This window comes from Chiloscyllium punctatum, chromosome 3, assembly GCF_047496795.1.
Source record: "Chiloscyllium punctatum isolate Juve2018m chromosome 3, sChiPun1.3, whole genome shotgun sequence".
Taxonomy (NCBI): Eukaryota; Metazoa; Chordata; class Chondrichthyes; order Orectolobiformes; family Hemiscylliidae; genus Chiloscyllium; species Chiloscyllium punctatum.
This window is the reverse complement of record NC_092741.1, coordinates 9,877,918-9,891,217: the sequence shown is the minus strand read 5'-3', so window position 1 is coordinate 9,891,217 and position 13,300 is coordinate 9,877,918. Positions and strand designations below refer to the sequence as shown.

General features: G+C 50.7%; 1 protein-coding gene across 1 annotated transcript in view; it reads left to right on the top strand.

Moving 5' to 3' along the window:
- Positions 1-13,300, top strand: part of LOC140453925 (dynein axonemal heavy chain 6-like) — a 754,975-nt gene that overhangs the window by 611,055 nt on the left and 130,620 nt on the right. The window contains exon 40 of the mRNA XM_072548780.1: positions 581-987. Within this exon, the coding sequence (XP_072404881.1) occupies positions 581-987 (407 nt within the window). The remainder of the gene's footprint in view (positions 1-580; positions 988-13,300) is intronic.

Here is a 13,300-nt window from a genome sequence, read left to right as displayed (position 1 = left end):
TGTTTGTGCACAAGTTCCCCCCCCCCCACCCCCCCCAAGTCCCAGTGTGTTGCAGCGTTCTGCAGTCTCTCCATTTCAATAACATTTCTTCCGTTCTCCCTTACAAAATGAACAACGATTGCAAACTGCAGATTCTCCCCATTGTCTGACATTTGCCGATTTCTCGCCCACTTCCCTTCCTTTCTCCAAGAGTGGAAAACAGCTGTGGTCCCAACATTGATCCCAGATGGGGTATAATGTGGGGAAATGTGAGGTCATATACTTTGGGAGGAAGAATAGAGGAGCTGGATATTTTTTTTTAAATGAGAAAGGTTGCAGAAAGTTACCGAACAGAAAGATTTGCAAGTCCTCAAAGCAGAAATTGCAAAACGTGAGCATCCAAGTTGGCTGGGTCAGTGGTGTAGGGGGTAGTGTAATTTATCTCGCACAGTGGGAAGCCCAAATGAGTGAAGTTTCTCATTCCCAAGTCCCACTGATGCATTCACACGTTTCCTGCAGTAGACACTCAGCACTGTGCTCAGTCCTCCAGCTGAACTCAAACCGTGCGACGCGTTCTCGAACCATACCATCTTATCCGTAGGGCATATTCTGGATGACCAGGACCTCATCGACACCCTTCAACAGTCCAAAGAAATGTCCAAAGAGATTAAGTTGCGAGTGGAAGCCTCAGAGGAAAATGAGAGGAAGATCGTGGCTGCTCGCAAGAAGTATTTGCCAATGGCCACCCGCGGCTCAGTCATGTACTTTGTCATGGATGAACTGGCAAAGTTGAACTGCATGTACCAGTTCTCCCTTCACTGGTTCATGAGGATCTTCACGGAGTCTGTCAGTGACATGCATAAGCCCCACACTCGGAGGCCACGGGCACGTTTCCCTGGACGCAGCAACGAGTTCAGGAATTTAACCTCCAGCTCAGCAAAGATGCACATCGGCTTCAGATCCTACTTACAGAACATGATGAACACACTGACCGACAACACATACAAGGTACACAGACAACACCCCCCGCGCTGGCCTCTTCATTTCCAACTGCCACCTGAACCTGTCTACCCCCCACCTCCCCCACTCCAACCTCTCACCCTCACAACGTGCAGCCCTCCAATCCCTCTGCTCCAATCCCAACCTCACCATCAAGCCAGCGGATAAAGGGGCGCAGTGGTAGTCTGGCGCACTGACCTCTACACCGCTGAAGCCAAACGCCAACTCGAGGGCACCTCCTCCTACTGCCCCCTCGACCATGACCCCACCCTCCATCACCAAACCATCATCTCCCAGACCATACAGAACCTCATCACCTCAGGAGATCTCCCACCCACAGCTTCCAACCTCATAGTCCGGGAACTGCATTGGTGCCACCTCGTGCTCCCGCGAGGAGATGGAGCAATTTACCAACTTCACCAACACATTCCACCCTGACCTTAAATTTACCTGGACCATCTCTGACACCTCCCTCCCCTTCCTGGACCTCTCCATCTCCATTAATGACGACCAACTTGATACTGACATTTTTCACAAACCCACCAACTCCCACAGCTACCTGGATTACACCTCTTCCCACCCGACCTCTTGCAAAAATGCCATCCCGTATTCCCAATTCCTCCACCTCCGCCGTATCTGCTCCCAGGAGGACCAGTTCCACCACAGAACACACCAGATGGCCTCCTTCTTTAGAGACCGCAATTTCCCTTCCCACGTGGTTAAAGATGCCCTCCAACGCATCTCGTCCACATCCCGCACCTCTGCCCTCAGACCCTACCCCTCCAACCGTAACAAGGACAGAACGCCCCTGGTGCTCACCTTCCACCCTACAAACCTTCGCATAAACCAAATCATCCACCGACATTTCCGCCACCTCCAAACAGACCCCACTACCAGCGATATATTTCCCTCCCCACCCCTTTCCACCTTCCGCAAAGACCGTTCCCTCCGTGACTACCTGGTCAGGTCCACGCCCCCCCCCCCTTCAACCCACCCTCCCATTCTGGCACCTTCCCCTGCCACCGCAGGAACTGTAACAGCTGTGCCCACACCTCCTCCCTCACCTCCATCCAAGGCCCTAAAGGAGCCTTCCACATCCATCAAAGTTTTACTTGCACATCCACTAATATCATTTATTGTATCTGTTGCTCCCGATGTGGTCTCCTCTACATTGGGGAGACTGGGCGCCTCCTAGCAGAGCGCTTTAGGGAACATCTCCGGGACATCCGCACCAATCAACCAAACCGCCCCGTGGCCCAACATTTCAACTCCCCCTCCCACTCTGCCGAGGACATGGAGGTCCTGGGCCTCCTTCACCGCCGCTCCCTCACCACCAGACGCCTGGAGGAAGAACGCCTCATCTTCCGCCTCGGAACACTTCAACCCCAGGGCATCAATGTGGACTTCAACAGCTTCCTCATTTCCCCTTCCCCCACCTCACCCTAGTTCTAAACTTCCAGCTCAGCACTGTCCCCATGACCTGTCCTACCTGCCTATCTCCTTTCCCACATATCCACTCCACCCTCCTCTCTGACCTATCACCTTCAACCCCCACCCCCATTCACCTCGTGAACTCTCAGACACCTTATCCTGACCCCCACCTCCCTCCCACTTATCACTCCACCCCAGAGGCATCCTGCCTCATTCCTAATGAAGGGCTCCTGCCCGAAACATTGATTTCCCTGCTCCTCGGATGCTGCCTGAACTGCTGTGCTTTTCCAGCACCACACTGATCTTGACAAACAAGATATCAGCCAAATCAGCACGCTGACAGCCCCTCACTGGGATCTCGTAGACAGATGGGAAAGCCTGGGAGAGGGACACTGTGTTCACAGTAAGGGTGTGGCTGTGGGATACAGTATACACAGTGAGGGTGTGGGTGTGGGACACTGTATTCACAGTGAGGGTGTGGGTGTGGGATACTGTATTCACAGTGAGGGTGTGGGTGTGGGATACTGTATACACAGTGAGGGTGTGGGTGTGGGATACTGTATTCACAGTGAGGGTGTGGGTGTGGGATACTGTATTCACAGTGAGGGTGTGGGTGTGGGATACTGTATTCACAGTGAGGGTGTGGGATACTGTATTCACAGTGAGGGTGTGGGTGTGAGATACTGTATTCACAGTGAGGGTGTGGGTGTGGGATACTGTATTCACAGTGAGGGTGTGGGTGTGGGATACTGTATTCACAGTGAGGGTGTGGGTGTGGGATACTGTGTACACAGTGAGGGTGTGGGTGTGGGATACTGTATTCACAGTGAGGGTGTGGGTGTGAGATACTGTATTCACAGTGAGGGTGTGGGTGTGGGATACTGTATTCACAGTGAGGGTGTGGGTGTGAGATACTGTATTCACAGTGAGGGTGTGGGTGTGGGATACTGTATTCAGAGTGAGGGTGTGCGTGTGGGATACTGTATTCAGAGTGAGGTTGTGGGTGTGGGATACTGTATTCAGAGTGAGGGTGTGGGTGTGGGATACTGTATACACAGTGAGGGTGTGGGTGTGGGATACTGTATTCGCAGTGAGGGTGTGGGTGTGGGATACTGTATTCACAGTGAGGGTGTGGGATACTGTATTCACAGTGAGGGTGTGGGTGTGGGATACAGTATTCACAGTGAGTGTGTGGGTGTGGGATACTGTATTCACAGTGAGGGTGTGGGTGTGGGATACAGTATTCACACTGACTATGTGGGTGTGGGATACTGTATTCACAGTGAGGGTGTGGGTGTGGGATACTGTATTCACAGTGAGGGTGTGGGTGTGGGATACTGTATTCACAGTGAGAGTGTGGGTGTGGGATACTGTATTCACAGTGAGTGTGTGGGTGTGGGATACTGTATTCACAGTGAGGGTGTGATTATGGGATACTGTATACACAGTGAGGGTGTGGGATACTGTATTCACAGCGAGGGTGTGGGCGTGGGATACTGTATTCACAGTGAGGGTGTGGGTGTGGGATACTGTATTCACAGTGAGGGTGTGGGTGTGAGATACTGTATTCACAGTGAGGGTGTGGGTGTGGGATACTGTATTCACAGTGAGGGTGTGGGTGTGAGATACTGTATTCACAGTGAGGGTGTGGGTGTGGGATACTGTATTCACAGTGAGGGTGTGGTTGTGAGATACTGTATTCACAGTGAGGGTGTGGGTGTGAGATACTGTATTCACAGTGAGGGTGTGGGTGTGAGATACTGTATTCACAGTGAGGGTGTGGGTGTGGGATACTGTATTCACAGTCAGTTTGTGGGTGTGGGATACTGTATTCACAGTGAGGGTGTGGGTGTGAGATACAGTATTCACAGTGAGGGTGTGGGTGTGAGATACTGTATTCACAGTGAGGGTGTGGGTGTGGGATACTGTATTCACAGTGAGGGTGTGATTATGGGATACTGTACAGACAGTGAGGGTGTGGGATACTGTATTCACAGTGAGTGTGTGGGTGTGGGATACTGTATTCACAGTGAGGGTGTGGGTGTGGGATACTGTATTCACAGTGAGTGTGTGGGTGTGGGATACTGTATTCACAGTGAGGGTGTGTGTGTGGGATACTGTATTCACAGTGAGGGTGTGGGATACTGTCTTCACAGTGAGGATGTGGGATACTGTATTCACAGCGAGGGTGTGGGTGTGGGATACAGTATTCATAGTGAGTGTGTGGGTGTGGGATACTGTATTCACAGTGAGGGTGTGGGTGTGGGATACTGTATTCACAGTGAGAGTGTGATTATGGGATACTGTACAGACAGTGAGGGTGTGGGATACTGTATTCACAGTGAGTGTGTGGGGGTGGAATACTGTATTCACAGTGAGGGTGTGGGTGTGGGATACTGTATTCACAGTGAGTGTGTGGGTGTGGGATACTGTATTCACAGTGAGGGTGTGGGTGTGGGATACTGTATTAACAGTGAGGGTGTGGGATTCTGTATTCACAGTGAGGGTGTGGGATACTGTATTCACAGCGAGGGTGTGGGTGTGGGATACAGTATTCACAGTGAGTGTGTGGGTGTGGGATACTGTATTCACAGTGAGGGTGTGGGTGTGGGATACAGTATTCACAGTGAGGGTGTGGGTGTGGGATACTGTATTCACAGTGAGGGTGTGGGTGTGGGATACTGTATTCACAGTGAGAGTGTGGGTGTGGGATAGTGTATTCACAGTGAGGGTGTGGGTGTGGGATATAGTATTCACAGTGAGGGTGTGGGTGTAGGATATAGTATTCACAGTGAGGGTGTGGGTGTGGGATATAGTATTCACAGTGAGGGTGTGGGTGTGGGATATAGTATTCACAGTGAGGGTGTGGGTGTGGGATACTGTATTCACAGTGAGGGTGTGGGTGTGGGATATAGTATTCACAGTGAGGGTGTGGGATACTGTATTCACAGTGAGGGTGTGGGTGTGGGATACTGTATTCACAGTGAGGGTGTGGGTGTGGGATACTGTATTCACAGTGAGTGTGTGGAATACTGTATTCACAGCGAGGGTGTGGGTGTGAGATACTGTATTCACAGTGAGGGTGTGGGTGTGGGATACTGTATTCACAGTGAGGGTGTGGGTGTGGAATACTGTATTCACAGTGAGGGTGTGGGTGTGAGATACTGTATTCACAGTGAGGGTGTGGGTGTGGGATACTGTATTCACAGTGAGGGTGTGGGTGTGGAATACTGTATTCACAGTGAGGGTGTTGGTGTGAGATACTGTATACACAGTGTGGGTGTGGGTGTGGGGCACTGTATTCACAGTCAGTTTGTGGGTGTGGGATACTGTATTCACAGTGAGGGCGTGGGGGTGGAATACTGTATTCACAGTGAGGGTGTGGGTGTGGGATACTGTATTCACAGTGAGGGTGTGGGTGTGGGATACTGTATTCACAGTGAGGGTGTGGGATACTGTATTCACAGTGAGTGTGTGGGTGTGGGATACTGTATTCACAGTGAGGGTGTGGGTGTGAGATACTGTATTCACAGTGAGGGTGTGGGAGTGGGATACTGTATTCAGAGTGAGGGTGGGCGTGTGGGATACTGTATTCAGAGTGAGGGTGTGGGTGTGGGATACTGTATTCAGAGTGAGGGTGTGGGTGTGGGATACTGTATTCACAGTGAGGGTGTGGGTGTGCGATACTGTATTCAGAGTGAGGGTGTGGGTGTGGGATACTGTATTCAGAGTGAGGGTGTGGGTGTGGGATACTGTATTCACAGTGAGGGTGTGGGTGTGGGATGCTGTATTCACAGCGAGGGTGTGGGTGTGGTATAGAGTATTCACAGTGAGTGTGTGGGTGTGGGATACTGTATTCACAGTGAGGGTGTGGGTGTGGGATACAGTATTCACAGTGAGTGTGTGGGTGTGGGATACTGTATTCACAGTGAGGGTGTGGGTGTGGGATACTGTATTCACAGTGAGGGTGTGGGATACTGTATTCACAGTGAGGGTGTGGGTGTGGGATACTGTATTCACAGTGTGGGTGTGGGTGTGAGATACTGTATTCACAGTGAGTGTGTGGGTGTGGGATACTGTATTCACAGTGAGTGTGTGGGTGTGGGATACTGTATTCACAGTGAGGGTGTGGGTGTGAGATACTGTATTCACAGTGAGGGTGTGGGATACTGTATTCACAGTGAGGGTGTGGGTGTGGGATACTGTATTCACAGTCAGTTTGTGGGTGTGGGATACTGTATTCACAGTGAGTGTATGGGTGTGGGATACTGTATTCACAGTGAGGGTGTGGGTGTGGGATACTGTATACACAGTGAGGGTGTGGGATACTGTATTCACAGTGAGGGTGTGGGTGTGGGATACAGTATTCACAGTGAGGGTGTGGGTGTGGGATACTGTATTCACAGTGAGGGTGTGGGTGTGGGATACTGTATTCACAGTGAGAGTGTGGGTGTGGGATATAGTATTCACAGTGAGGGTGTGGGTGTGGGATATAGTATTCACAGTGAGGGTGTGGGTGTGGGATAGTGTATTCACAGTGAGGGTGTGGGTGTGGGATACTGTATTCACAGTCAGTTTGTGGGTGTGGGATACTGTATTCACAGTGAGGGTGTGATTATGGGATACTGTATACACAGTGAGGGTGTGGGATACTGTATTCACAGTGAGGGTGTGGGTGTGGGATACTGTATTCACAGTGAGGGTGTGGGTGTGGGATACTGTATTCACAGTGAGTGTGTGGGTGTGGGATACTGTATTCACAGTGAGGGTGTGGGTGTGGGATACTGTATTCACAGTGAGGGTGTGGGATACTGTATTCACAGCGAGGGTGTGGGTGTGGGATACAGTATTCACAGTGAGTGTGTGGGCGTGGGATACTGTATTCACAGTGAGGGTGTGGGTGTGGGATACAGTATTCACAGTGAGTGTGTGGGTGTGGGATACTGTATTCACAGTGAGGGTGTGGGTGTGGGATACAGTATTCACAGTGAGTGTGTGGGTGTGGGATACTGTATTCACAGCGAGGGTGTGGGTGTGGGATACTGTATTCACAGTGAGGGTGTGATTATGGGATACTGTATTCACAGTGAGGGTGTGGGATACTGTATTCACAGTGAGGGTGTGGGATTCTGTATTCACAGTGAGGGTGTGGGATACTGTATTCACAGCGAGGGTGTGGGTGTGGGATACAGTATTCACAGTGAGTGTGTGGGTGTGGGATACTGTATTCACAGTGAGGGTGTGGGTGTGGGATACAGTATTCACAGTGAGGGTGTGGGTGTGGGATACTGTATTCACAGTGAGGGTGTGGGTGTGGGATACTGTATTCACAGTGAGAGTGTGGGTGTGGGATATAGTATTCACAGTGAGGGTGTGGGTGTGGGATATAGTATTCACAGTGAGGGTGTGGGTGTGGGATAGTGTATTCACAGTGAGGGTGTGGGTGTGGGATACTGTATTCACAGTGAGGGTGTGGGATACTGTATTCACAGTGAGGGTGTGGGATTCTGTATTCACAGTGAGGGTGTGGGATACTGTATTCACAGCGAGGGTGTGGGTATGGGGCACTGTATTCACAGTCAGTTTGTGGGTGTGGGATACTGTATTCACAGTGAGGGTGTGATTATGGGATACTGTATACACAGTGAGGGTGTGGGATACTGTATTCACAGTGAGGGTGTGGGTATGGGATACTGTATTCACAGTGAGGGTGTGGGTGTGGGATACTGTATTCACAGTGAGTGTGTGGGTGTGGGATACTGTATTCACAGTGAGGGTGTGGGTGTGGGATACTGTATTCACAGTGAGGGTGTGGGATACTGTATTCACAGCGAGGGTGTGGGTGTGGGATACTGTATTCACAGTGAGGGTGTGGGTGTGGGATACTGTATTCACAGTGAGAGTGTGGGTGTGGGATACTGTATTCACAGTGAGTGTGTGGGTGTGGGATACTGTATTCACAGTCAGTTTGTGGGTGTGGGATACTGTATTCACAGTGAGGGTGTGATTATGGGATACTGTATACACAGTGAGGGTGTGGGATACTGTATTCACAGCGAGGGTGTGGGCGTGGGATACTGTATTCACAGTGAGGGTGTGGGTGTGGGATACTGTATTCACAGTGAGGGTGTGGGTGTGAGATACTGTATTCACAGTGAGGGTGTGGGTGTGGGATACTGTATTCACAGTGAGGGTGTGGGTGTGAGATACTGTATTCACAGTGAGGGTGTGCGTGTGGGATACTGTATTCACAGTGAGGGTGTGGTTGTGAGATACTGTATTCACAGTGAGGGTGTGGGTGTGAGATACTGTATTCACAGTGAGGGTGTGGGTGTGAGATACTGTATTCACAGTGAGGGTGTGGGTGTGGGATACTGTATTCACAGTCAGTTTGTGGGTGTGGGATACTGTATTAACAGTGAGGGTGTGGGTGTGAGATACTGTATTCACAGTGAGGGTGTGGGTGTGAGATACTGTATTCACAGTGAGGGTGTGGGTGTGGGATACTGTATTCACAGTGAGGGTGTGATTATGGGATACTGTACAGACAGTGAGGGTGTGGGATACTGTATTCACAGTGAGTGTGTGGGTGTGGGATACTGTATTCACAGTGAGGGTGTGGGTGTGGGATACTGTATTCACAGTGAGTGTGTGGGTGTGGGATACTGTATTTACAGTGAGGGTGTGTGTGTGGGATACTGTATTCACAGTGAGGGTGTGGGATACTGTCTTCACAGTGAGGATGTGGGATACTGTATTCACAGCGAGGGTGTGGGTGTGGGATACAGTATTCATAGTGAGTGTGTGGGTGTGGGATACTGTATTCACAGTGAGGGTGTGGGTGTGGGATACTGTATTCACAGTGAGAGTGTGATTATGGGATACTGTACAGACAGTGAGGGTGTGGGATACTGTATTCACAGTGAGTGTGTGGGGGTGGAATACTGTTTTCACAGTGAGGGTGTGGGTGTGGGATACTGTATTCACAGTGAGTGTGTGGGTGTGGGATACTGTATTCACAGTGAGGGTGTGGGTGTGGGATACTGTATTAACAGTGAGGGTGTGGGATTCTGTATTCACAGTGAGGGTGTGGGATACTGTATTCACAGCGAGGGTGTGGGTGTGGGATACAGTATTCACAGTGAGTGTGTGGGTGTGGGATACTGTATTCACAGTGAGGGTGTGGGTGTGGGATACAGTATTCACAGTGAGGGTGTGGGTGTGGGATACTGTATTCACAGTGAGGGTGTGGGTGTGGGATACTGTATTCACAGTGAGAGTGTGGGTGTGGGATATAGTATTCACAGTGAGGGTGTGGGTGTGGGATATAGTATTCACAGTGAGGGTGTGGGTGTGGGATAGTGTATTCACAGTGAGGGTGTGGGTGTGGGATATAGTATTCACAGTGAGGGTGTGGGTGTAGGATATAGTATTCACAGTGAGGGTGTGGGTGTGGGATATAGTATTCACAGTGAGGGTGTGGGTGTGGGATACTGTATTCACAGTGAGGGTGTGGGTGTGGGATATAGTATTCACAGTGAGGGTGTGGGATACTGTATTCACAGTGAGGGTGTGGGTGTGGGATACTTTATTCACAGTGAGGGTGTGGGTGTGGGATACTGTATTCACAGTGAGGGTGTGGAATACTGTATTCACAGTGAGGGTGTGGGTGTGAGATACTGTATTCACAGTGAGGTTGTGGGTGTGGGATACTGTATTCACAGTGAGGGTGTGGGTGTGGAATACTGTATTCACAGTGAGGGTGTGGGTGTGAGATACTGTATTCACAGTGAGGGTGTGGGTGTGGGATACTGTATTCACAGTGAGGGTGTGGGTGTGGAATACTGTATTCACAGTGAGGGTGTTGGTGTGAGATACTGTATACACAGTGTGGGTGTGGGTGTGGGGCACTGTATTCACAGTCAGTTTGTGGGTGTGGGATACTGTATTCACAGTGAGGGCGTGGGGGTGGGATACTGTATTCACAGTGAGGGTGTGGGTGTGGGAAACTGTATTCACAGTGAGGGTGTGGGTGTGGGATACTGTATTCACAGTGAGGGTGTGGGATACTGTATTCACAGTGAGTGTGTGGGTGTGGGATACTGTATTCACAGTGAGGGTGTGGGTGTGAGATACTGTATTCACAGTGAGGGTGTGGGAGTGGGATACTGTATTCAGAGTGAGGGTGTGGGAGTGGGATACTGTATTCAGAGTGAGGGTGTGGGTGTGGGATACTGTATTCACAGTGAGGGTGTGGGTGTGCGATACTGTATTCAGAGTGAGGGTGTGGGTGTGGGATACTGTATTCAGAGTGAGGGTGTGGGTGTGGGATACTGTATTCACAGTGAGGGTGTGGGTGTGGGATGCTGTATTCACAGCGAGAGTGTGGGTGTGGTATAGAGTATTCACAGTGAGTGTGTGGGTGTGGGAAACTGTATTCACAGTGAGGGTGTGGGTGTGGGATACAGTATTCACAGTGAGTGTGTGGGTGTGGGATACTGTATTCACAGTGAGGGTGTGGGTGTGGGATACTGTATTCACAGTGAGGGTGTGGGATACTGTATTCACAGTGAGGGTGTGGGTGTGGGATACTGTATTCACAGTGTGGATGTGGGTGTGAGATACTGTATTCACAGTGAGGGTGTGGGTGTGGGATACTGTATTCACAGTGAGTGTGTGGGTGTGGGATACTGTATTCACAGTGAGTGTGTGGGTGTGGGATACTGTATTCACAGTGAGGGTGTGGGTGTGAGATACTGTATTCACAGTGAGGGTGTGGGATACTGTATTCACAGTGAGGGTGTGGGTGTGGGATACTGTATTCACAGTGAGGGTGTGGGATACTGTATTCACAGTGAGGGTGTGGGATACTGTATTCACAGTGAGGGTGTGGGTGTGGGATACTGTATTCACAGTCAGTTTGTGGGTGTGGGATACTGTATTCACAGTGAGTGTGTGGGTGTGGGATACTGTATTCACAGTGAGGGTGTGGGTGTGGGATACTGTATACACAGTGAGGGTGTGGGATACTGTATTCACAGTGAGGGTGTGGGTGTGGGATTCTGTATTCACAGTGAGGGTGTGGGTGTGGGATACTGTATTCACAGTGAGGGTGTGATTAGATTAGATTAGATTAGATTACCTACAGTGTGGAAACAGGCCCTTCGGACCAACAAGTCCACACCGCCCCGCTGAAGCGTAACCCACCCATACCCCTACATCTACATCTGCCCCTTACCTAGGGCGGCACGGTGGCACAGTGGTTAGCACTGCTGCCTCACAGCGCCAGAGACCTGGGTTCAATTCCCGCCTCAGGCGACTGACTGTGTGGAGTTTGCACGTTCTCCCCGTGTCTGCGGGGTTTCCTCCGGGTGCTCCGGTTTCCTCCCACAGTCCAAAAGATGTGCAGGGGTCAGGTGAATTGGCCATGCTAAATTGCCCGTAGTGTTAGGTAAGGGGTAGATGTAGATGTAGGGGTATGGGTGGGTTACGCTTCGGCGGGGCGGTGTGGACTTGTTGGGCCGAAGGGCCTGTTTCCACACTGTAAGTAATCTAATCTAACACTACGGGCAATTTAGCATGGCCAATTCACCTGACCTGCACATCTTTGTGACTGTGGGAGGAAACCGGAGCATCCGGGGGAAACTCACACAGACACGGGGAGAACGTGCAAACTCCACACAGTCAGTCGCCTGAGGCGGGAATTGAACCCGGGTCTCCGGCGCTGTGAAGCAGCAGTGCTAACCACCGTGCCACCCACTTTGGTCAAGGGGGAGAGGGATAGTGGGATAGTGTATGCACAGTGAGGGTGTGGGATACTGTAGTCACAGTGAGGGGAGGGTGTTGGATACTGTATTCACAGTGAGGGTGTGGGTGTTGGATACTGTATTCACAGTGAGGGTGTGGGTGTGGGATACTGTATTCACAGTGAGGGTGTGGGTGTTGGATACTGTATTCACAGTGAGGGTGTGGGTGTTGGATACTGTATTCACAGTGAGGGTGTGGGTGTGGGTTACTGTATTCACAGTGAGGGTGTGGGTGAGGGATGGTCTGTTCACAGTGAGAGTGTGGGTGTGAGATACTGTATTCACAGTGAGGGTGTGGGTGTGAGATATTGTATTCACAGTGAGGGTGTGGGTGTGGGATACTGTATTCACAGTGAGGGTGTGGGTGTGAGATACTGTATTCGCAGTGAGGGTGTGTGTGTGGGATAGTGTATTCACAGTGAGGGTGTGGGTGTGGGATAGTGTATTCACAGTGAGGGTGTGGGTGTGAGATACTGTATTCACAGTGAGGGTGTGTGTGTGGGATAGTGTATTCACAGTGAGGGTGTGGGTGTGGGATACTGTATTCACAGTGAGGGGAGTGTGTTGGATACTGTATTCACAGTGAGGGTGTGGGTGTTGGATACTGTATTCACAGTGAGAGTGTGGGTGTTGGATACTGTATTCACAGTGAGGGTGTGGGTGTGGGATGGTCTGTTCACAGTGAGGGTGTGTGTGTGGGATAGTGTATTCACAGTGAGGGTGTGGTTGTGGGATACTGCATTCACAGTGAGGGGGTGGGATACTGTATTCACAGTGAGGGGGTGGGATACTGTATACACAGTGAGAGCGTGGGTATGAGATACTGTATGCACAGTGAGGGTGTGGGATACTGTAGTCACGGTGAGGGTGTGGGTGTGGGATACTGTATTCACAGTGAGGGTGAAGGTGTGGGATACTGTATTCACAGTGAGGGTGTGCGTGTGGGATACAGTATTCACAGTGAGGGTGTGAGATACTGTATTCACAGTGAGGGTGTGGGTGTGGGATACTGTCTTCACAGTGAGTGTGTGAGATACTGTATTCACAGTGAGTGTGTGAGATACTGTATTCATAGTGTGGGTTTA